General features: G+C 42.1%; 1 protein-coding gene across 3 annotated transcripts in view; it reads right to left on the bottom strand.

Moving 5' to 3' along the window:
- The window catches only part of TBC1D30 (TBC1 domain family member 30), an 81,256-nt gene that overhangs the window by 50,981 nt on the left and 3,735 nt on the right, over positions 1-26,540 (bottom strand). For all 3 annotated transcript variants that reach the window (XM_045588218.1, XM_045588217.1, XM_036456911.2), the window contains exon 2: positions 23,958-24,122. In XM_045588218.1, coding sequence (XP_045444174.1) covers positions 23,958-24,122 — 165 coding nt within the window. The remainder of the gene's footprint in view (positions 1-23,957; positions 24,123-26,540) is intronic.

Raw genomic sequence — 26,540 nt, 5'->3', positions numbered from 1 at the left:
CTTATTTTCGGGGAAACAGGGTAGGTATTCCCTAGTATTATGAGCTCATGGTGACAAGCATCACACTGATTCTCTGAGATCAATTTAATTGCTCAGAGTCTATTCCTCTATAAAAATGCTTCAATCCAATATAAATGTTGACCAACTTCAATGCTTAGAGAAAATTATTTGGGTTATTATATTGTCAGATAAAATGAAGCTTAAGCAAACAAACAAAAAAAAAAAGATCCTTAATTCCTAAGAATTATTTAATGTATCATTATACTTTGTTGACTTCAAAAGAATAGCTCTGTCCAGGTAACTCAATTGGTTGGAATGTTGTCCTGATACACCAAGATTGTGGGTTCAGTCCCTGATCAGAGTACATACAGGAGTCAACCAACAAATGCATAAATAAGTAGAACAATAAATTGATGTCTCTCTCTCTCCTTCCCTCCCTTCCTCTCTCTTCAAATCAATAAATACATTTTAAAAATTTTTAAAGAATTTTCTGAACAAATTGAATTTTTATGTATTTATTAAGAACTGACATTATCTTTCCATCATTATTCCCATTGTATAAGACTCCAAGACAGGTAATAGACAGGGATTTCAAATCATGGTAGGAACTATATTAAAAAGAAAATGCATGTCTTCTGAATTACATTGGTGACAGACTTGGGATAAGAGAAATTTTATGGTATGTTAGTCAATACAGGCCTCGAAATTCTAAAGGGTAGCATATCTGGGGACAGACATTCATTTTTATCTTTACCTACATAGACATACAGGAGTCCACCAGTGTATCCTTGGGAATGTATGTGTTCTAGTGCTTGAAAGTCAACTTAAAGTTTTGGTAATAGAGAAAAACTCCTAAGGAGGCAGACAGTTCTTAATAAATACACTTTTTATGTGCTCCTTCTCTTCTAGAAGCAATATGAATGTGGCCTAGTATTCCTACATCCATATATAGCAACGCTGGCACTTTTAATTACCACTGTCTTTAGTCCCAGCTCACCAGAACATCACCGGCAGTACGTCGGTCTGGCCTAGTGCCAGTATCAATCAGCAATGCCAGCTCCTAGGGAGCAAACAGATTATTACCTCTGGTTTCCCTAAATGTTAAACCTTCCTAACACTTAAAAACTAAGTCCCCCTAAGGACACATATGTAATATCATAATCAATAAAGAAATTTAAAAAAAAATTCTCTAGTGAAAAAAAAAATCAAACTAAGTCCCCACCCTAACCCGTTTGGCTCACTGGATAGAGTGTCCGCCCACTGACAGGGTCAATGCAGCTCAAGGGCAGGCTTGCTCCCCAGCCCTGGGTCTGGACACAAATGGGAGGCAACCAATCAACATGTCTCTCTCACATCGCTGTTTCTTTCTCTCTCTCTCTCTCCCCCTCCCTCCCACTCTAAATATCAATGAAAAAGTATCAGACGAGGATTAACAAAAACAAAAACAAGTTCCACAGCATACTGTAGGAAAATTCAAAACAATTGTCTAGCACAGGGCCTGATATACAGTAGGCACTAGGAAATGTGGTTTTCAATGGCATGTCTGACACACAAGGAACAGCAGATTTAGGATCCTGCTGACTTGACATTTCAAAATGGCATCTGCCTTCACACCTGTCCTCCACATGTCAGACTTCGCCCACTCCCCCACTTGATTCATCCATGCCCTTGAATTATTTATAGGCCGAGCTTTTCGACACAGGGACTGAGCTTATTCATTGTTGTATCTCTCTCCTCCCCTGCCTGCAGCTCCACGCATATTGAACACTCAGCTCATGAACATTAAAAATAAAGAACATCAGCCCTAGCTGGTTTGGCTCAGTGGACAGCATGTCCATCAAAGGCAAGACCCTCTACCACCTGCAGCCTGAAGGGTTCCAGGTTTGATTCTGGTCAAGGCACATGTCCAGGTTGCGGGCTCAATCCTCAGTAGGGGACATGCCGGAGGCATCCAATCAATGATTCTCTCGTCACTGATGTTTCTATCTTTACCCCTCTCTCTTTTTCTCTGAAATAAATAAAAATATCTATAATAATAAAACATAATATGCAAATCAACTGAACAGGCAAACAGCGGAACAACCATCTGGAAGATTACACTATGACACCCACTGGCACCAGGCCAGCCAAGGCAGGTACGATGTGATTGGTTGGGGCCTGGCCATCACCCCACAATCGCCCTGCAGAGGGAGGCCACCTGCAGGATGATAGGTCAAACAGGGGGCTCCACGATTGTCCCAAAGAGGGAGGCCCAGGCCACTGACTGGTGGGCTGCGGTGGGTGGGCAGGGCCTTCCTCTTTGGGGTGATTGATCACAGGGCTCCTGGACTGTGAGAGGGCACAAGCCGGGCTGAGGGACGCCCCTTCCTCCCCAGTGCACAAATGTTGTGCGCTGGGCCTCTAGTTAATAAAATAAAGAACATCATAACTTCAGCCTGTCAAGAAGAGAAGCATGCCTTCCCATTCCCTAAAGAAGGGCTTTCTATACAGCCACAAGAGAAGGGAGTAGACGTGTTTATGAACAGTTATTTTGACTGGCGTTCGTGCCATGTACAAAAAAAAAAAATCCACAAATATTATTTTTAGTTTCCTCGTCAAATTTCCAAAATATACGAGGCTCCAAGATCACATATTTGCTCTACTTATCAGGTAAGAGATGCTCTTGAAATTCTAGATATAATGGCAGTCAGCAATGTATAGTAGTTGAAAATCACAGACCCGAGAACAAGCTGCAAGATTTGAAACCCAGCTCCTTCAGGTTAGCTATGTAAACCCGGGTAAGTTCACGGTCTCAGTTTTCTCATTCATAATAGCATCATCAAATAGCCTACTCCAGAAGGATTATCATAAGGCTCAAATGATACCAGTAACAAACTCATCGCACTGCCTGGACATACCCTTTACGCAGACACACCTCACTTTATTGTGCTTCACAGATGTTTTCTGCAAATTGAAGGCAAGACCCTCTACCACCAAAAAGGTCACAGCTCACTTGCTGTGGTGGTCTGGAGCCCAACCCGTAGATCTCTGAGGTATGCCTGTGTAAGCATCCCCTATGATATCATTTACAGTAGTAAGGGCACCGAGAGTATTTTTAAAAGGGAAGACATTATTAACACTGTCATAGATTACAAACTATGCTACCTGCTCACTCTAACTTCCATGCTCTTTAATTATGCTACTACCACTCATTTTGGCATAGAGATTTAGTGCAAAGACAATCGAAGAAGCCCATAAAGAGGAATATTCATTTAAGTTGACAAGTTGCTCACATTTTTCATCACCTAGATTTTTTTAACCTGTCACTTGGGAGAGAATTTGCTTCAATAAAGACACACTAGTCCTTCCCTGCTCTTCATAAATTAATAAAACCCCGCATTAATTACCTGACAGAAGCTTGCTCTGCGAGGTCACCGCAAGCATGATGTAAATCAATCTTCCTCGGCAGGGTTTAAATAAGCAATTTTTTTTCCTCAAGCTTTCTGAACCTCCACTATTATAGCTTTTTAGGTAATGTGTGAAATATTTTATAATTGGGTTCAATTACTTTATATTAAAGAGTTTCCCAAATGTAACCTATCGTTTATATTAGTAAGTCTGCTTTGTCAATACATTTTCATTATTTACGCTATAAATAAGTTTTATGGTGCATTCTACATCCCTCCATGTAGTGACAACAATTCCTCAATTTGATGGTTGCAAATACTTCCTAGAAGGAGAAATAACTCCTCAAAAGAAAAGGTTTGCATATGTTCGTCAGTTTGCCAGGACTATATTCTCTAATGGAGATGTAAGCAGTGAAAGAAGCAAGCATAGGAGAAGGAGAGCAATAACTGATAATAATGACCACACACCAATCGTCTACTGTGGACGAGGCACTGGCCAGGTGCTTTAATTTTTTTTTTTTATCTCATTTTAATTGAACAAGGTAAATATTGTTTTGCAAGCAATGGGGAGTAAAAAGAAAGTGTACACATATATTATTGAGGTAATTTTTAACTAGGGATAGGAAAAAATGACTAAGAGAAAATACAGTCAAATATAGTTAATTCTTAGTGGTGTGACGATGGGAATTTATTGTATTTTTCCTTGTACTTCTCTGATTTTTTTATTCACTAAGGAAGAAAACAAGAGACAAGCAACTGAATGAATGATCAAACAAACAAACCAAGAGGTTAAGCAACTTTTCCAATTTCTTAAAAACAAATAAGCAATGGAGTTGGGATTTGAACCCAGGACTGTCTCACTCTAAAGCCACACTATCCATTAACTTGAAAAAATATAATCAGATTTTTTTTTTTTACCTGAACACGATCAAAAACATTTTGGGCCCTGGCCAGTGTGGATCAGTGGTTAGAGCATCAGCCCATGCTCCAAAGGGTCAAGATTTGATTCGCAGTCAAGGGCACGTACCTGGGTTGCAGGTTCAATCCCTGGTCCCTGTCGGGACTAGTTCAGGAGGCACTAGTGTCTCTCTCACATCAGTGTTTCTTTTTCTCTCTCTCTCAAAATCAATGGGAAAAATATCCTTGGATGAGGATAAACAAAACAAAACAAAAAAATATTTTGGAAACTCTGAATGATGACTTGTTCACAGCCCCATTTATGTTACCAAGTAAATGAAATGTCCCCAATTTCCTCAAATTACGTACATTTCTCCCCTTATATTATTTGTCTATTAAAAAAAAAAAGATATGGGTAGAGATAACAAAGAAGTATCTTCAACAAGGTCAGCTTAGCACAACCAATTAACAAAAGAATCCCATGATACCAGAGCAGATGAGTGAAGTGCTTAGGTGAGGACTACAGAAGACCAGCTGTCACCTTATATGATACTAGAGGCCCAGTGCACAAAATTCGTGCACAGGTAGGGACCCTAGGCCAGGCCTGCAATTAGGGTAGATCAGGTTCCTTTCCTCCTCCTTCCCTCACTCCCTCAGCACCCACTGCCACTGTGGGTCACCCGCTATTTCTGCGCCAACCCTGGTGGTCAACACACATCATAGCGAGTGAATGAACTCCCAGTCTCCCAGTTGAATTCTTGAGGGGACACTTTTCATGTTAGCCTTTTATATTATAGATGTGGCAGGTCCCACAGAGAGACCTCGCAGTGCACGTCTCTCCATCAGCCCTCCCTACAACACATCCAGAAAATATCTGAGCCACTTTGAAGTTCCGCAAGAAACTACAGAAATGATTTGTCTCTAAACATAATTCCCCAAATGTGAAACAGGAAGCTTGTTAATTAGCTGAGAAAGCAACAAACCAAAACTCTCTCCATGGACAGAAAATGTTAAATGATACAGACCCGGGGGATAATCAGTTGTGAGTAATTTTTGTGCCATTGTCGTGTACCCTCTTGGGCAGGGAGCGGCTGTCATAATCACTGTCTCAAAGTGAGGAGAGCATCTGTGATGATTCAGACCAAATTGACCAGAGTTTTAAAAAACGTGTTTGAAAACTTGCACAAAATCACACACAGTAGAAACACTTGGTTAACCATTTGGAGACGCTGAAGCTCTGATGCAGTGAGTCAGACACTTGCATCACAAAATGCGGTGCCCAATCTGACTGGCAATGAACGTTAGTCAGAGATGTTTCAAATGCTTCCCCCCTCCTGCCTGGCCATACAGGAAAGGGATGCTACAGGCAGCAAATGTACCTATACCCGGCTCTCCCATGAGGGAAAAGCTGGGACAGGGCAGTGATGCAGGTTACCCTCCTAGCTCCTGAGCCTCCTGGCTTCCTCACAGTAAGGACAGCTGAGCTCTAAAACAGATCCCTACAGGCGAGAGGAAAAGACTGTCCGGAGAGATTCCAAGGGGAAGAAGTTCAAAGAACACTTTGCAAGTCCAAAGCACGAGACTGTCTGAGACTCAGTTCACCAGTCGGCCATCTCGTTTCCCTCTGGGCCGCAGCTTCCCTCCGGGCGACCCCTGCGGTGAAGTGTGTTCCTCACGGCCAGCCTCCTGCCAGTGGCACTTTGGGGAGTGACAGAGAAGAAACAGGTTTAGGGTGAAGTGAAGGAATGAGGAGAAAAAGAGCATGTGGTAACTGAGAAGCAGGACAGCCCCTGTCGGAACAGAAGTGAAAGAACCTGCTCTCACCTCCTCTCTCCGCCCAGACCCGCTAACAAGGCTGTTGGGAGTGGGCGTTATATGTGCTGTAGGTCGTCTCTGGGACAGGAGGTCCCTTGGCCTTTCCATCGTGGGAGATGGGGGGCGAAGCCTCTAAGGAGAGGCTTCATGATGGACAGAGCCTGGGAGGGCTGCGGCCAGGGAATCCTCCTTTCTCTGATGGGAATAGCTGGAAATGTGGGAGATTAAGACCTGGGGGAGGGAAGAGGAGGGGGAGAAGAAGGATGAGGATAAAGAGGAGGAGGAGGAGGAGGAGGAGGAGGAGGAGGAGGAGGAGGAGGAGGAAGAGGAGGAGGAGGAGGAGGAGGAGGAGGAGGAGGAGGAGGAGGAGGAGGAAGAGGAGGAGAAGGAGGAGGAGGAGGAGGAAAAGGAGGAGGAAGAGGAGGAGAAGGAGGAAGAGGAAAAGAAGAGGAGGAGGAAAAGGAATAAGAGGGGGAGGAGGGGGGAGGAGGAGAAGGAGGAGGGGGAGGGGGAGGAGGAGGAGGGGGAGGAGGAGGGGGAGGAGGAGGAAAAGGAAGAAGAGGAGGAGGAGAAGGAAGAGGAAGGAGGGGGAGGAGGGGGGGGAGGAGGAGAAGGAGGAGGGGGAGGGGGAGGAGGAGGAGGGGGAGGAGGAGGGGGAGGAGGAGGAAAAGGAAGACAGTCTATCAAGAACTCCCAAACACCATGAGGTATAGAAGCACATCTTCAGACTGGACCTGTAGCATCACTGATCCAAAACCACAAACACCAAACACGGGTAGGCATGCAGCCCAGTGCAGAGGGAAGCCTTAGAAGCAGGGGTAGGTGAGGAAAACAAGTCGTAAGATCAAAGCTGAGGAGACTGGAACAGAACGGGAAGCAACTACATGGAGAGAAATGGCCAGGATAGAGGTTGTAAAGAATCTGGGTGCTAAAGGCGTATTTTTATGTGGTCCTGTATGGAAGGCATAGGGGCAGGCCAGCCTTGTCTAAAAAGTCAGGGCCACCCCATGTTCACAGCAGCTTTGTTCACAACAGCCAATATGGCGGGAGAGCAACCCAAGTGTCCACTGAGGGATAAATGGATAAACAAAATGTGGCCTATACACACAGTGGAATATTACTTAGCCTTAAAAAGGAAGGACATTCTAACCATTCTGACAGCATGGATGAACCTTGAAGACATTCTGTCAAGCAAAATAAGTCAGTCACACAAAGGACAATTACTACATGGTGGTTGCCAGGAGCTGGGGGGAGAGAAGGATGGATTATTGTTTAAAGTGTTTCAATTTTACAAAATGGGAAGAGCACTAAAAATGAGTGAGGGTGATGATGGTACACCATGAATCTACTTAATACCACTGAATTGCACACTTAAAAATGGTTACAGTGGCTAATTTTATGTTACGTGTATTTTACTCTAATAAAAAATAGGAGATTCCTGCTGAAACTAGTTTGGCTCAATGGAAAGAGCGTCGGGTTCTGCGGACTGAAAGGTCCCGGGTTCCATTCCGGTCAAGGGCATGTACCCTGGTTGGGGACACAGCCTCTGTAGGGGGTGTGCAAGAGGCAGCTGATCAATGTTTCTCTCTCATCGATGTTTCTAACTCTCTAGCCCTCTCTCTTCCTCTCTGTAAAAAAGCAATAAAATATATATATTTTTTAAAAAATAAGAAATACCTTTAGCCGAAACCGGTTTGGCTCAATGGATAGAGCGTCGGCTTGGGGACTGAAGGGTCCCGGGTTCGATTCCAATCAAGGGCATGTACCTTGGTTGCGGGCATATCCCCAGTAGGGGGTGTGCAAGAGGCAGCTGATCGATGACTCTCTCCCATCGATGTTTCTAACTCTCTATCCCTCTCCCTTCCTCTCTGTACAAAATCAATAAAATATATTTTTTTAAAAAAAGAAAAAAAGAAATATCTTTAAAAAAAAAAAAGGCAAGTTTTGCAGATCAGCAATTTGTATCAGTGGTTTGTTTTTAAAGAGGAATAGTTTTTAAATGTTTATTTTTTAAAATAAATTTTTATTGATTTTAGAGAGAAAGGGAGATGGAGAAAGATAGAAACATCAATGATTAGAGAGAATCATTGACTTGTTGCCTCCTGCATGCTCCACACTAGGGATCAAGCCCCACAACCAGGGCATGTGCCTTGACTGGGAATTGAACCGTGACCTCCTGGTTCATTGGCTGACTCTCAACCCCTGAACTTGGCTGGTAACAGTTTTGAATGTCTCTTATAGCAGTACCTTCCAAGGTATAGTTCATCTTGCAGCAAATATTTTCGACCATTTACTCTGTAAGAGTAATGTGCTAGACACTGGGAACATCAAGACTGTCCGAGAACAGTCCAGCATGAGATGCAGACCAGAAAACAGGGTTATAACAGTTCCATGTGGCCAGGATGACCCTGAAAAGAGTAATAAGCACCTAACACAGACTATGTGGTCAAAATTGCATTCCAGAACAGATCATGCCCCAGCTGCTTCCTAACACAGAAGCTGCCATTTAGAGGTAGAGGAGAAAGGGGGCCCAGGCAGAGAGCTCAGCACATGGCAAGAGAGAACGTGGCACGTCTTAGGTATCGTGTGTAACCGCTCCTGCCCAGAGCACAGCGGGGGAGGAGCAATGTGAAGAAGAGAGGAAGGTGAACGTTAAACAGCATCTGAGCAGCAACAATGAACATTGTTTTTCTGGATGGTGACAAACCAGTTGGGGAAGGAAGCTTTAGCCTTTGATCTGTGACCACTGTTTTCTGAAAGAATGCTACGAGTGGCATTTTAGGACAGAAATAGAAGAGGGAGCTGAGAGGGAATGCAATGCCAACTGCCCATGAGGCCATAAGCGTCTTGTGTGTGCATGTGTGTGTGTGGTCAGGTACACATAAAATGGACTACATTAAAACTTTTCCAGTGTACAGTTCAGTAGCGGGAAGTATTCAAACTGTTGTGCAACCACCTCCAGGACACTTTTCATCTTCCCACCCAAAAACTCTCCATCCAGTAAAGAATGACTCCCTATTCCTGTCCCTCCCCCAGATCCTTGTCTCTGAATGTGAGTATTCTAAGTACATCATATATGTGAAATCACACTCTGTCTTTTTGTGACTGGATTGTTACACTTAGCATAATGGTCTTCTAGATTCATCCATGTCGTAGCATGTGTCAGAACGCCCTTCCTTTTCAAGACTGAATAATATCCTACTGTATGTGTAAGGCTGCGTCTTGCTGATCCATTCATCTATGAGGGACAGTTGGGCTGCTTCCACCCATGGCTATTGTGAATGATGCTGCTATGAATGTGGGGGGTATAAATATCTCTTCAAGACCTTGCTTTCACTCCTTTGGGGTATAGACCCAGAAAAAGAGTTGCCAGATCATATGGTAATCCTATTTTTTATTTTTGAGGAGCTGTCATAACATTTCCTTAGCAGCAGCACCATTTTACTCTCCCACCAACAGCGGGCACGGGTTGCAGGTGTTTTTTGTTTTTCTTTTCACATTCTGGCCAGCACTTGTTAATGTGTTCTGGTTTGTTGTGTTACAGCAGCCACCTTAATGTGTGTGGCAGTGGTAAACATCTACTATTTAACTCTTCTGGGCCTTTAATTTTCTCATATCTGTAAAATGAGTGCACTGGACCAGATGGTCCCCAAGGATCTCAAATTCCATGGTGCCATATAAATTGAGTGGAGAATTGGGTTGATTTACTGGAAAAACTCAGGTCATTTAATCACTGTGAGGCTCACATTCCCTATGTTCACAGCACTGACACATATGCTGGATATGGTTTCAAGGAAAACACAGATTGAAATTCAAGTGCAAGGAGCATTAACTTAATGCGGAAGTTTCAGAGAGCCTGGTCCCAGCCATCCAGAGGACATGGATGCCACTGGATAGCAAAGAAGTATACCCAGGTGGCACCGCTTTTACATTGCAAACCACCACCCCCACACACAGGTGGGGCTGATGATTACTGTAGTAGAGACACCCAGTCACTGTTCAACTTTCACGCATAGAAAAGGGTAAAACTGCAACTACATAAAAATATGGTCAGGCTGGGATGGCAGAGAGAAGCGGTCGTTCCCCAGGGATTGTTATGTTTTCTGATGTGACCAAAACTTTGAAAAGGGAAAGGCATTTGCTTAATGAGATGCCCTGAACAAGTGTCACCAGGATGTCCTTGGGAAGAATGCTGTGCTCCCCAAAAAAAGGCAAAGGATGATCTGCAGAAAAACCAGTAATATTCAAACAGAATCCGAGACCCCTGAACTCACACCCAACACTGCTCCCAAAGATAGCTTCTCCTCTAAAAGGGAGGATCATTATTACCACAGCTTTCCAAGAGCAGCAAAAGAAACCTATTGTTATAGACATGTACGGACTGCTTAGCTCCATAAAAGCCCGTGTCTTCTGCAGGAGAGCTGCAGCCCTCTGGGCCTTCACAGGGGGATCAAACACAAAACATAAAAGCCTCTTTCATGTTCTGTGAAGAATCATCTGGAATTCTGGGCTGATGGGTTTTAATTAAACTTACTGTGGTAATCATTTTGCAATATATACAAACATCGCCTGAAACTAATATAATATTATATGTTAATTATATCTCAAAAACCCAAAAACAACCCATCATCCAACACCTGAGGACTACAAACCTCCCCATATTACAAGGGTTGAGGGTTGGGTCCCTTTACCTTTATGGGTGATTTTAGGAGAATTAGGGCAAAAAAAAAAAAGCTCAAAGAGGGCAAGCATTGTGGACTAAAAGAGAGCTGCCCCCAAAGAGGCAATATGTATGGAGAAAACAAGAAATTAGTCTGTGGCTCTTTTCCACCCGTTTTTAAGAATATTACATAACTGATTGTAGGAATGGTGTCCTCTAACAAATCAGAAAACTGCTGACTATCAGAGCCAGGGAGCAGAGAGTCCAATCCCAGATCAGAGGAAGCAGCAAGCCTGTCCTCTGCTGGGCCCTGGGTCGTGGCACTAAATGTGAAAAGAAGGCCCTTTCTGTCTTCCACCGTCAGCTGGAGGACCCAGACATGCAAAACACCAACGTGTGCAGCTACGGTACTTTGAGTGCATGTGAACCTTGCAGGAGAGATTTTTTTTAAAAAAATATATTTTACTGATTTTGTACAGAGAGGAAGGGAGAGAGATAGAGAGTCAGAAACATCGATGAGAGAGAGTCATCTATCAGCTGCCTCTTGCACACCCCCTACTGGGGATATGCCCGCAACCAAGGTACATGCCCTTGACCGGAATCGAACCCGGGACCCCTCAGTCCCCAAGCTGACGCTCTATCCATTGAGCCAAACCGGTTTCAGCTGCAGGAGAGATTTGCAGGCCCAACAACAAGCTTTGATGCTGCCTCAGTGACCATGTCCTGGAGCACACCTTTCTGCAAATGGTGTTTAAAAGGCAATATTGGACAGAACTATAAGAGATCTGTCTGAAACGCCAGGCAACGGGCTATGAGGTGCATTCATTAGAAACTATTACATTCCAACATAAGGTATCAAAATATATTCCTATACAGAGTTCATTACAAACACCTACTTGTTCATGCACTCACCAGGAAAAAAAAAAATTAAGTTACATTATTGTTCAAAGGCATATAATCCACTGAAAGTAAAAACGGTGACAAAAATGCCAAGGATCAAGTAGGGAAAAACCTCCTGCAACGTGGGGAAGGAGACAGAGTCAGGTGCATATTTGGAATTGGAAGATAAAATTGTGCAATGCTGTTACGGAGATACTCCATAAAGGCAACACAGCTGAATTACCTGCCTTTGCTATTCTCCTGCTGCCTGATACATAAATTTTTGAATAACTTTTCAGATTTTCAAACTAGAATAATGCAACCTAATTTTCTTTCCTCACTCCACCCTTGTGTTAGGTAAGAGCGTATTAACATTATCAGTGAATAAATGTGTACTTGCCAAATGGCCAAACTCTCACATGGCTCTCAATCTAGCCAGTGAAGCACAGTAATCCCTCCTTTGGAAAACTGCTGTTTGAACTACTCTGTTATTCTTAGACAGACTTCTATTCTGTAGGTCAACTCTGTTATTCTCAGTCTCTTATTTTGTAAAATAACTGTTTTAGTTTGAATAACAGAAAAGATAAAAACTTAGCTGTCTACCCGAAACCGGTTTGGCAAAGGTCCCGGGTTCGATTCCAGTCAAGAGTATGTACCTTGTTTGTGGGCACATCCCCAGTGGGGGGTGTGCAGGAGGCTCTCTCATCGATGTTTCTAACTCTCTATCCCTCTCTCTTCCTCTCTGTGAAAAATCAATATATATAAACTTAGCTGTCTGACCTTCCAAGCTAGCCATCTGCCATAACAAGCTAATGATGATACTGATAATATTCCCATATTCTCATGCCAAGTGTTTGTTCGTTATGCATCCAAGGTCACAAACTATCTGCAAAAAATAACTTACACAGAGCTCTTTGTAAAATCTGCAAAGAAGAAGAACAAAAGGTGTAAATAGAGAGAACTTCCTCTATGTGTTGGTTCAGAATTTGACATTCTGCTCTGAACCCGTGCACAAGAAAAGACTACTAATTAATTAGCTTGTTAAAGCATCTTGTATCTAGCTCACTGACTTACAAAACAACATTAGGAAGGCAGTGCACATACCCTAGAGTCCTTGTTCAAAGGGTGGTTTACATTAGATTCATTCTGAGGTTCCCTCTAGCTCCAAAAGCCTAAGATATTATAACTTCACAAAATCAATGCACATTTACTGTCTACAAAGTTCCAATCTCAGCAATCTGGAGGCTGCTCCTTCTTATCAGTCCCTTTCCCATTTATCCAAGTGGTAATTCCAAACACGTACTGTTGTTCCCAAGTGCCCAACCTGTTCTAGCCAGTCTCTCTTGCTCTCATTAACAAGCATCTGCTTCACATGTGCACACACGGTAACTTGGAGCCAATTTATCCAGCCAGCCAGCCAGCCAACCATCCATCCAACATTCAATGAGCCTATGATGATTTAGTCCTTCCCCCAGAAGATCTATGTCTAATGTTATAAAGAGAAAAATTACCCCAATAAAAAAGGAACATAATAAAATATGTGTGCTTTTATAGAAGTTAGGATAGGAAATGGGTTCAGAAGGAGAAAAAGTTCATCGATTCTAGCCAAAGGTGAGGTGGGGGTGGAAAAGTCTCTTTACAAGGAAGGCAGAACAAGCCTAGTCCTCATCCCATCTCACCGCCCAACACCCTGGGAAAGAACAGCACACCCTTGCTATGGAAGCCGAGTGTTATGTGGCTTCTGTCTCCATCACTTGATTAAACAGAAATTCTGCTCATGTTGTTTTAAAATGGCAAAAATCCAATGCCCTTTACGATTCTCTTCCTATTTGACTTCTCTATGGTAATTACAGATGCATGCACATGTGTTTTATTAATTCTGGAAAAATGGTCTAGAGAGGAAAAACCTGCACCTCTGAAACTCTCCTCTGTCCTCTGGCAGTTTCCTGGGCACTGCTCTGCTTCCTGGCGCTCCTACTCCAATGGCTCTTCCTTTTTTTTTTTTTTTTTTTTTTTTTTTTAAGGGTAGAACCCTGATCCTATAGGATTAGTGGTTTTTTTTAAAATATATTTTATTGATTTTCTTACAGAGAGGAAGGGAGAGAGATAGAGAGTTAGAAACATCGGTGAGAGAGAAACATCGACCAGCTGCCTCTTGCACACCCCCTACTGGGGATGTGCCCGCAACCAAGGTACATGCCCTTGACCAGAATCGAACCTGGGACCTTTCAGTCTGCAGACCGACGCTCTACCGCTGAGCCAAACCGATTTTGGTTCCAATGGCTCTTTCTTCCCAGCAGACCTATGTGGATCCCTAAGCCAGGAGTTCAGCTGCAAGCACTTACTGGTCCCTCCCACACCTTCTCCAGGCCCTCAGCTCCCAGATTCCTCCTCTTCCCACACCTCCCTCCCAGTCCAATCCAATCTCTTCCTAAGTCTCCCTTTGCCTTCTCTCCATTCCCAGAGCCCCTTGGCCCAGGGCCCATCACTTCCACTGGCTTACTGCATCAGCCTCTTCCTGATACTCCTCACATCCACTCACCCTCTCCAGCCTGCTGCCAAGTGACCTGTGAAACATCAAATCCAATTGTGCCACTCTGCCACTCAGCAGTGGTGCTACAAGACACAATATAAACTCCAGCCTCAACTTCTTCCACTTCCCTCAAAAAATTATATCCATATCAGAACCGGTTTGGCTCAGTAGATAGAGTGTTGGCCTGCGGACTGAGGGGTCCCGGGTTCGGTTCCACTCAAGGGCATGTACGTTGGTTGTGGGCACATCCCCAGTAGGGGGTGTGCAGGAGGCAGCTGATCGATGTTTTTCTCTCACCGATGTTTCTTACTCTCTATCCCTCTCTCTTCCTCTCTGTGAAAAATCAATAAAATACATATTTTTTAAATTATATCCAATAATGCTAGACAAGTACCTGAGAAACTCAATCTTCTCACAGCCTCTGCACCATTGTCTCAGCCTGGAAGGTCTCTCCAGCCCTCTTCTCCTCATCCCCATGGCAGATTTCAATCATCCTTCTAACCCTAGTTCTTCTTTGAAATGCCTCCTGGTGCTTCAAGGAGGATTTTGCTGGTTCTTACCTTTGTTCCTATTGTCTTTGCACACACAGACAGTTGCCTACTTTGATACATAACAAGTGTCTGACAAACATATTTACATATTATCATCTCAAATGAAACACTGAAAGGAGTAGCAACTCCTTCTATGTTATTGAAGAAAAGTGAGCCATCCTTTCTCAAAGAGCTGATAAATTAGAAAATCCCTACTTATGATTATTCAATATCTCCTCCTCAACTAACCCCATCCCACTGATTTCATTTACTGTGAAGAGTCCCAACAACCTTCAGAGTTGCCTTAAACAGGCAAGGATGCGCATGATGGTGGGAAAGGCAGCCTTTAACATCCCCGATGCAGAAATAATGGCAATAGCTGTAAATAATAGAGCCAGACAAGGTTCTAAGCATTTTATATACTTTAACTCACTCAGTTCTCACAATGACCCTATGAAGTGGTTATTATCATCTCATCCCCTTTTTACTGAGGATAAAACTGAAGCTCAGGGGTGTTAAGGAACTTGCACGAAATGGCACATCTAGAAAGTGGATAAACCAGGATTCAAGCTCTGACAACACAGAGAACATAAATGTACAGGTCTTGGGAAAGCATAAAAGAGAAAAAGAGCTCCCCCTACTGGCCATAGATTGAATTTTCTTTGGTCATAACTGATAGCAAGGGCACCCACCAACCAGGGGAGCCTGACCGAGCCACCAACCCTCTGAGTGAGTTTCAGCCACACTGTTTACTCTCCCATGTGTCACTCTGCTCAGGCATAGGTTCGGAGAAAACAGAAATCAGGTTTAAGTTCTCTTCTAGCTCTAAGTTATTATGATTTTGAGATTCAGATTTTCCCCCTAAAAAACAGGTTTATTTTGCAATAACAAAGAAACATGTTTTTTTCAAAGCCACCCTAATTTCTCAGAATTTGGAGGTTCAAAAATTATGACTGTACTTTTAAATATTACGCAAATTTACAATACACATAAGAATAAGTATGACAAAATGGAAAAATGACCCAGTGACAAGACACTTACGAGTTTTAAGAGAATAAAAGGAAACAAGTTTCAGACTTGTCAATCAAAGTGAGGATTTAATAAAGACATTTTCATTCCTACACAAGCCCTAAAAAAGTTGTGTGGGCAACAATATAGAAACAATAATCAAGAAAGAAGAAAACACGGGAAGTCAAAAAGCAAGATATCCAACAGAGGAGAGAGACAAAGACAGCGTCCAGGGTGAGAGGGAAGGGAGGTCCCCGGCACAGCACAACCAGCTCAGGCGGGAGCAGAGTGGCTCAAGCGACACTTGTCCTGAGAACAGCCCACCTGCGATGCTTCCTGCTCTTGCACCGTCTTTCTCACGAGGACAGAACGCCCAGGACTCTCGTCTGTGCTTATCTCATGGCATGCTGAGGAAGTGCCTGCTCTCCCTTCCCCTCCATGTCCACAGCCGTGTTCAGCTTTGACCTACTTTTGAGAGCAGCAGCAAAGTCATGGTGAGCTTTGAATCAAAAATAAAAAGCAGGCCACTCTCCCAGCCTAGCTGTTCATTCAGCAACTAGTCCTGGCAGATGTCACAGGACTCATGTATAACCTTGCCCCTGGCTCTCCCAGAAGGGGGTCCCTGTGCATTCTCAGGGGAACCCAACCTCAGACTGTGTGACCCAGAGACTGTTTGTCTTTTGAGAGCTTTCATTCAACAGGGGTAACATTATCCTTCCCCTACAAACGAGGCTTGGGTTTGCTACTCAGTTTTTCAAAACTACAGAGTATGGTGCTTATGAATACCCACAGGAGATGGAAGAATGATAGAGAAGAACAAGGGAATCCTATATAATAAAAGCCTAATTAATATGCAAATTGTCCCCTCGACTGGGAGTTCGGCCAGGAGACCAGGAGTTCGGTTGCTTGCTAAGACGTGTGCTGACCGCCTGGGGGTGAGGCGGAACCTGGCAGGCATCAGCGATGAGCTGCGGCCTCTCTCACCAGATCCCTGGGGGCGGGGCTGACAGGGACAGAGGTGCTGTGAGAATGCGGATGTCCACCGAGCTCGCTCTCACTGCCCCTGCCAGCCTCCCTAGAGATGCCAGGGCTCGCATGCCAGCGAAGGAAGCCCCCCCCCACCCCTCCCAACTACCACCTGCCCCACCACCACCACCACTCATGCTCAGGTTCCAGGCACCTGCGCAGCATTTTCCGATTGAGCCAGGCCACAGTCGCTGGGACCACAGGGGCTGGTTGTGCTCCCTGTGGGTTTGCACAGGAGCCAGCCTGCGAGGCCGGCTGGGAGAGAGCACACTGTCCACCCAGCTTCCGTGCAGCACAGCTGGGTGGCCCAGTGGCCCATGCTGTGCCCTGGCCCATGGCATATGGCCATGGCGTCTGGGTGCACTCACCGCATCTCCCCATGGGGACTTGGGTGCTGTGACTCAGGCGGAGGGAGGGTGCATGGGGGCCCCAGGGCCCAGTGCTGCCCAGGGCCCAGAGGTAGCTGGGAACTGCCCTTCCACACCAGACACTCGATCGCCGGCCAGGCATAGAGAATTTACCCATGCACGAATTTCATGCACCGGGCCTCTAGTAATTAACATAAATGTGGGTGAGATTTCAACCAGGAAGGTACACACGGGGACTTCTAACATGACAGTAATATCTATTATTCAATCTTGATAAGTAGATAGCCACATACACAGATCTTTGTTTAATTATTTTTAAAATAGATATACATGTATTAGAATATTCTTTACAAGGATACACTCAATGATAAAAATATTTTTAAGTAGTAAGTGAATTCCTGTTTAAATCAGTGAAATTGTTTTAGTATCTTAAAACACTAAAGGATCCCAAAGAATATTATGCCCATAAATGTGAAAAATTATGTGAAATGGGCATTCTATATAATTTCCCACATCTAATACAAAAAGAAATTTAAAAATACAAATAATCCTATAATTATTTTGTTTAAAGTTGATTCCATAATTTCAGCCCTTCCTACAAAAAAAAAAAAAAAAAAATCAGACCAAATGTTTTGCTAGTGAATTCTACCAAAGATGAAGGAAAAAAATAATCCAGTCTAGCACAATGTCTTCCAAAGAATGGAAAAGGAGGGCATACTCCATAACTTCTTTATGAAGCTCCCAAGCTCTAAAAAGAGCATTTCAAGAAAGGAAAATTATAGGTTAATCTCACTCATAACATAGCTGTGAAAATCATAAACAAAATATTAGCAGACCAAATCCAGATTATATAAATATATGTTGTTTAGTATTTTCCAAGAATTCAAAGATGTTTTAACATTCAATAAAATATACAAAATTCATCGTATTAGCTCAATACACCAATAAAGTATATGTGAAAATCCATCATATTAGCAAATTGGACAAAGCGATTCCTTCGTTTTTAAAACTATACATATATATTTTTATTTCAGAGAGGAAGGGAAAGGGAGCAAGAGGTAGAAACATCAATGATGAGAATCATTGAAGGCTGTCCCCTGCATGCCCCACACTGGGGATTAAGCCTGCAATCCATGCATGTGCCCTGACCAGGAATTGAAACTCCTGGTTCCTCGGTCCATGCTCAACCACTGAACCACACTGGCCAGGGTGAAATTCCTTAATTTGATACAGGATTTCTACAGAAAACTTTTAGGAAGTATTGCACTTAATGGTGAAACATGAAAAGAAAACTTTCCCTCTTAGGTTGAACATAAACAAAAATTTTCATCCCATTGTCTCTACTCCTATTCAACATTATTCTACAGATCCTAGCCAGTGCACATGATGAGAAAAAGAGATTAAAGAATGGTAAAGAAATCCATCATTGGACTGTGTGGCTCAGTTGGTTAGAGCGCCATCCCATGCACCAGAAAGTCGAGGGTTGGCTCCGGGTCAGGGAACATACCTTGGTTTGGGGTTTGATCCCTGATCAGGCATATGTTTCTCTCTCTCCTCTCTCTCTCTCTCTCTCTCTCTCTCTCTCTCTCTCTCTCTCTCTCTCTCTCTCTCTCTCTCTCTCTCTCTCTCCTGCTTGTTCTTTCTCCTTTCCTCCCTCTCGATTAAAATTAACCTATAAATACAGACAACTGACAGTACTGAAAGCCAATTCCAGCATGTCAGCAGGACTGAATCACCTGGAAATGGCTGAGGGCATTTCCCAAACCTGAAAAGGATGCATAAAGGATTGCTTGCTGCCAGACAGCAGAGGGCATTTCAATCTATATGTTATTGCCTCCTACTGGCCAAACATCTGAACAGCTGTAGGCAGTTCTTCCAATCTGACAATGGATTCTGTAAACTAAACCCTGGCCTTTATGTGTATATCTACTTTGCCTTAGAACAATTTGTGTAAATAAAAAGACAGGGGTCCTTGAGACAAGGGAGAATTTGGTTTCTTTAGCCAAGCTCCTCTAGCCCCCCAAATATGCCTTTCAAAATTATGTTTTGTCTCTAGACTCTTGATTAATTTACATACAGCACTTTCTCTTTTAGATGCTGGATTAAGACCCCCAGCATGACACTACTCACAGATGTTGAAGATTATATACTTAGAAACATACAAAATAACTTACAGATAATTAGAATAAAAAAAGAGAAAAAGAAAGATTACTAGATATAAGGTCAATATGCAAAAACAACTATATTTATATGTACTAGAAACAGATCATTAATTTTTAAAAAGATACCAATTTAAAAAGAGCATCAAGAAATCTGAGCTACTTAAGAATAAATCTAGTAAAACATATACTAAAGACCTCTACATAGAAAACTGTAAAATATTCAAATAAATTTTAAAATACCATATTTATAAATTAGAAGACTCCTGCATTGAATGTCTGCCCCCTGGTGGTCAGTGTGTGTCATAGCGACTGGTCGACCAGTAGTTCAGTCAACACATCATAACAGGCTTTTATAGATAGACAGATAGATAGCTCCCCAGAGCAATGGTAAAAGAATGGTCTCTTCAATAAACAGGGCTGGGTCCATTAGATATCCATGTGGACAGAGTGCAATAGGAGTCCTTTCATGTTACACAGCATAATGAATCCAATCCAGGTGGATCTAGATCTAGATATGAAAACAAAACAATAAAGCTTCTAGAAAATAATGTGGGAGAAATTCTTCATGAGTTTGCTATTGAAAGAAGATTTCTTAAACAGGATAGAAAAAGTACCAGCCATAAAAGCCTAACTGGCTACATAATTTATGGATGCCTTGTTCAAAAATTAAGAAATTTGAGAAAGCAACAGCAGAGCCCTAGCTGGTTTGACCAATAGATAGAGCATCAGCCTGCAGACCAAAGGGTCCCAGGTTCAATTCTAGTCAAGGGCACGTACATTGGTTGCAGGCTTGTCCCCAGCCCAGGCCCTGGTCAGGGGATGCAGGAGGCTACCAATTGCTGTGTTTCTCTCACATCGATATTTCTGTCTTTACCTCTCTCTTCCACTCTCTCTAAAAAAAATCAATGGAAAAGGTATTTGCAACACATATATCTGACAAAGACTCGTATTCAGAATACATAAACCTGAAAATTGTATTATGTCCTATGCATGTTACAAATTTCTTATTGTGACAGCCATCTATAATAATAAAAGTATAATATTCTAATTAGACCAGATGTCCTGTTGGATGTCCTTCCAGACAAAGCCAGGGCTGCGAGGGAAGCCTGGGTCCCGGGTGCCAGAGGGAAGCCAATGCCGGCAGCCGGGAGAAGGAAGACCTACTCTTGCATGTATTTCGTGTATCAGACTTCTAGTACTAATAATATTACAGAAGCATCAATTAATTGCTAGAAATAGAACCCTCTTGTCACAATTTATGGTAGGAAGAGTAGATTTTTGAAGTATCTAGCTTTAAATTCCATCTCAACCACTTATCTACTAGACTTTAGCAAATTAAATTTTCTGACTCTCAGTTTCCTAACACAATGTGCCTAAAGATACATACATTTATTTGAATTGCTATAAGATAAAAACAACATTTTGGCAGAAAGCGAGTATATAATGAATGGTTTCAGCTGCTGCCATTCTTATTATTATTGATTTTATTTTTTTAATATTTTTTTGATTTCAGAGAGAGAGAAAGAGAGAGAGAAAGAGGTAGAAATGTCAATGGTGAGAGAACATCATTGATCGGCTGCTTCCTGCTTGCTCCCTACTGGGAGTTGAGCCCACAACTCGGGCATGTGCCCTTAACTGGAATCACAGCAGGGACCTTTCAGTCCATTGGACAACACTCTATCCACTGAGCTAAACCAGCGAGGGCATTGATTTTATTATTAATATTAAATTGGTTATACCATGATTATCCCTAGATGAATGAGTAAATGTAAAGGGGAAATCTGCTCTTCTATAAAGCAAATTTTGATCTTTTTCTTATTCCCACCCATTTTAAAATAAAGGGATTCTACCATAAGGCTTAGTGTAGGGAACTATAAAGTCTAAGTAGTCACATCATCTCTGTTAGAAATAAAAATGATCTAGTCATTTTGGTTCATAATCCACACTTACTTATGATTATTTCAAAATTATTATACCTCTTTAACTCATCAACAGGAAATAACCCATTTTAATAAATAATAAAAGAGTTGTATTCCAAAGTAGGTTATGGAAGGAGGAAAGTCACTTATGGAAAGGACTATAAGCACTGAATCCATGTGAGGGGGAAAGGTTATCTGGATTTTTGCATGTTAAATGTAAATGAGTCGACATGTATTTGAATGCATCAGTGCCAATCACTACTAAAATGAAAGTTCAGAGTGACAGTAAAATCTCAACTCTTCAGAACTCTAATTGTTATTATTGGACTTGAGGAAAGAGGCAAAAAGTGAAACTACCGAAAGGAAGCATTTAGTCACAAAACATCTAACCTCTGGAGATCTAAAAGGGATTTCAAAGAACCACCTAATCAAATTTCTAACACTGTTTATCTACATCATAAAGCAGTATCATATGCTGAAAGTGATCATTTTGATGCACCATTATGTCTTAAATCAACAATGGAAAGTGTGCATTCACTAATTTACAAGTTAAACGGATGCTTATGGACACATTTTTCTAAAAAGACATAAATGCTGGTCCTTTCATCAAGCAGGAAGGTTCAAATCCTAAATGGCTATCAGTCCCTGGTAATCACCAGCCCATGGTCCTGTTCTAGCCAGACATTCTTCTCCATCTCCTCACACTGGCTCCATCTCCCCTATGCTATCCCACACATCCAAACTCCACTTACCACAAAGTGCACTTAACACTTTGTGCTTTTAACTTTTGATACAAGCAACAATAATGGGTAGATGAAAACACAATTGTGAAAAGAGAAATATCAAAATCAAAACTTGTATCTTAAAATAAAAGAGGAAAATGATAACATATCTACTTGGCACTTGTGAATCAATCAGAATCCATGGAGAAACATCAGATACTATAATGCATGCCAATGTTTTATAGACAGACATAGATATATACACATCTACATAGCTATTTCCTCCTCCTTTTCTCGCTATTTCAGACAAGTTCCTGGCTCTGGAGAAAACTCTATTCAAAAGCAGTCTACTCAACACCCGTCCCATGTTGTCAGTGGCTAAGCATTGGCCCACAAACCACGAGAGATCATGGTTCAATTCCCAGTCAGGGCACAAGCCTGGGTTGTGGGCTCCATCCCCCGTGGGGGTTGTGCAGGAGGCAGCCAAGCCGATGATTCTCTCTCATCACTGATGTTTCTATCTCCCTCTCCCCTTCTCCCTTCCTCTCTCTGAAATCAATAAAAATATATATGCTTAAAAAAAAAAAAAAAAAAGTCTACTCAACAACATTCCTGCTTCTCACGTGGACCATTATGTCATTACTAGAGGTTCGGTGCACAAAATTAGTGCACTTGGTGGGAGGGTCCCTCAGCCCAGCTTACGCCCTCTCGCAATCCAGGAGCCTTCAAGGGATGTCCAAACTGACGGCTTGGGCCCGCTCCCTGCCATCAATCAGACACCCTTAGCACTGCCACAGAGGTAAAAAAAGGCTCCCACCACCATCACTGCGCTTGCCAGCCATGAGCCCAGCTTCTGGCTGAGTGGCGCTCCCCCTGTGGGAGCATACTGACCACCAGGGGGCAGCTCCTGCATTGAGTGTCTGCCCCCCGGTGGTCAGTGCGCATCATGGCAAGTGGTCGTTCTGCAGTTCAGTCGATTTACATATTAGCCTTGTATTATATAGGATGATAATCTAGCATCATTGTATTTAATACACATTAAGTTGAAACCTTCTTTAGTAAACAGCAAGAAGAAGAATTTGGGGATAACAAACAGTGATATAATAAAAGAGAAGGAAGAAAACATAGTACTTTCTTCCAATAATAAACATAAGAATAGAATATAACCATTAATGTAATCTGAAACTACCCATGCCCTGAAAATTGTTTTATAAAAAGAAACATATCTTAATTTAGAATTTAAAAAAAAAAAAAAAAACTCTAAGAGGTGTCACTTTACATATTAAATGTGACAGAGTAAAGGAACAAGGAAAAGGCAACTTTCACATGCACCTAAAAAGTTGCCACAGGTGTTTTAGCAAAACACTTTGTTGGTGCCTGTATTTACCATACCTGAACATACTGTTCTGCCATGCTGCATGTTAATAAAGAATACAAAACAAAAACAGGGAAACGTTAGCAGAATAAAACATAAAACGACTGCATGGAGAATATAAAACTAATCCATAAGCTTTTATCTGGTATTTGACATGCATTAGTAATTTAACAAGTTTTAACTCAATTAACAAACCATGCATCTCTTAACTATGACCAGATTACCTATAGATGGGTTTGTTAAAGTATTTTGTCCCTTTCAGGTCTCAGAGCAAATGGTAAGATCCTGTTACAAAAGTCTCCTTTTAAATCAGTTTTTAATCCACTTACTAAGCACAACGAGAATACTAAAACAAAGATATGCCTTTTAGGTTGTATCTATTTGGTGCTGTTTTTCGAATAAAGATTTTTGTCATTGTTTAGCATCATGTAAAAATAATCAATGTCACAGTGAAGTGCTGCTTGCAAATTGAGAATAAGAAAACTAAGTTTGTAACTTTAGACATGCAACAAACATTTCAACTGGGGGGCGAGGGGACTAATTCCTAGTTCTTAGTTCTGAGGGGATAAATTTCCATTTAAAACTTTTCAACAGATTAAAAAAACGCTACTATTGACTCAGCTTACTACCATTCCAGTCGCATGTAGCCAAAGGGCTAACCCCACTCCAGCACTTACTTCTCTTCTGTGACACGGCCTGCAAGCAGGCGGTCACGATGTCGCAGTTCCTCTGGACCTTATGCAGAAGCCGATCTTTCTGCTTCAGCTGCCGGAGCAGCTTTGCCGACTGAATGCCAATTCTGTGCTTAAGCTCTCGGAGAATCGTCTTCAGTTCATTAGTGTCTATGCAAAAAGAAGATTTAAAACAGAACGATAAACACCCTGAGAGGAATACAAATGCCAACATGATACTAATCATAAGATAATTATCTCGATTCTAGAACATCTGTGCAGGTAATTCTGGGTTCTCACTCAGTATTCAGTTAAGATATCCTGCTCAAATAATTCACTCATCCATTTCTTGCCCTGTCAATGAGACAAACACTGCAAAATAAATTTTATCTACCTGTGATATGTAAGCAAGACTCTTGACTTTTACCATATTTAGCTATGGTTGCAAATTTTCCTTTCCTAGCCTGAAAATTGGTGTGTGTATTTGATATCGTCAATATACTTAGAGGCTAAGCCGCAAGAAAATAATCTTTTTGAGTCTGTAAAACCTGATCAATGATAAACCTGGTCAATATTTTGTCATTGTTAGTCCTCACTGACGGATATTTTTCCATTGATTTTTAAAGAGAGTGAAAGGGAAGGAGGATGGGGAGAGATAGAGAGAAAAACATCAATGTGAGAGAGACACATCGACTGTTTGTCTCCCACATGGGCCCCGACCAGGACCTGAGGCGCCTGCCCTTGACCAGAATAGAACCCACAGCCCTTCCGTCCACTCTATTCACAGAGCCAAACCAGCCAGGGCCTGATCCATACCAGCCAGGGCCTAATAAATATTTTTTTCTCGTTTTTTTTTTTTTTTTTTTTTTTATTAAGGTATTATATGTGTACATACCTTACCAATCCCCCACCCCACCTCCCACCCCCATACATGCCCTCCTCCCCTCCCCTGAGTTTTTCGTCCATTGGTTATGCTTATATGCATGCATACAAATCCTCGGGTTGATCTCTTATCTTCCCCAAATCTCCCTACCCTCCCCACTGTAATTTGACAGTCTGTTCGTTTCTTTACTATCTCTATATCTATCTTTTTGTTCATCAGTTTATAATGTTCCTTATTATTCATAAATGAGTGAGATCATGTAGTGTTTGTTTTTTTTCATTGGCTGGCTTATTTCACTCACGGATAAATATTTTTTAAAGTATTCACCTTTTGTTTGTAAATAATTGTAGGGAGCGGCTATAGGGTTAAGCCTCGGACTGACCTGTTGGCAAACCACCAAGAACACTGTAACTATGGTAACCACTACCTTGTTTACCTCTGACCATAAAATAAAATAAAGCATGAGCTTGGAGTCTGGATCCTTCTCTGTGGCCTCAGCCAGGCACAGGAGATCCACAAGACCAGCTTATTCTCTTTGTCTTTTCTTCAATCCTTCACCGCCCTCACTCACCGTAAGGCTCACCGAACTCTTGGCTGAGCTGGCCCGGCACAAATAATCAGTCAAAAGTAAATAATACTGCCACATTTTCTAATGCAAGTAAATGTGAAAATACTGGTTTTGTTTTAAATACTCCGCCTTCCAATAGCTTGAATATTAGGTACAATGTTTTATCTCTGAGACTCTGTATGATTTTTCAAATGTGCAGAAAGTAAATGAATAAATTAAAGATAATTCTATATATATTCATAAAGCTAATATTCTCAACAGCAGTTTTCGACAAGTGAAAAAAGACTTGGGAATTGGAAGTGGCAACAATCATTATGTGACTGATCATTACAATTTGGGAGTGCTGTTTGTCACTCCTGACATTACCGTCAGTCATCACAGTGTGGCCTGCCAGGCAGGAAAGCCTTCACTCAGCTTGGCGTTGGCTAGGCCCTCAGTAGAGGTCCTCTGTGGGGGTTGGATCTACTCATGTTGAAAATGATTTGGAGAAACTAGACAGGATTAGAAGAGAACAAAAGAAATGTTCCAAAGTAAGAAAAATACTTCAGAGGTCAGAGGAAGTGAACTTTGTGGGTCTGTATAAGAGAAGTGCAGGGCGTTGCTTTAACCTCTGTCATAGCTGACCGCGTCATTTGGAAAATGCTATTTGACCTTCAGTGACTACGAACTTCCTATGGACCAGCCAACTACCTGTGTGATCTTAGGCAAGGTCGTGCTCCAAGACTCAAAGTATGCTTAGGATTCTAGGTTATTCTGAGAAACAAATGTGAATATTCTTTATAAACATTAACATAAATAGCACTAAAATAAGAATAAGGAATGGCTATGAAGAAGAGAACACAGACCAGTTATTTCTCTCACCCTGAGTTCAAACACTGTGGCATGTCATGGGAAATAAGAGCTCACTTACTATTTGGGTTCTAAGAATGATCAACTATGAGAACCAGCTACCAGAGGAGGTCAGAGGCTCTTCATTCTTAGGTTCCTTCAGAGAGAGCAGATAGGCTTTCTTTGAATGTTTAAAATTTTTTCTTCTAGGGGTAGGACTATCATCTTGCATTTAAATTATACTTTCTTCCACAAAAGAGTCATTTTTTTCAGTGACTCTTAAGGTACCTACATCTCTGTGTGTCTCTGA

This window comes from Pipistrellus kuhlii, unplaced genomic scaffold (assembly GCF_014108245.1).
Source record: "Pipistrellus kuhlii isolate mPipKuh1 unplaced genomic scaffold, mPipKuh1.p scaffold_m20_p_3, whole genome shotgun sequence".
Lineage (NCBI taxonomy): Eukaryota > Metazoa > Chordata > Mammalia > Chiroptera > Vespertilionidae > Pipistrellus > Pipistrellus kuhlii.
Note: the sequence above shows the minus strand (reverse complement) of the source record. Positions and strands in the feature narration are given on the sequence as shown.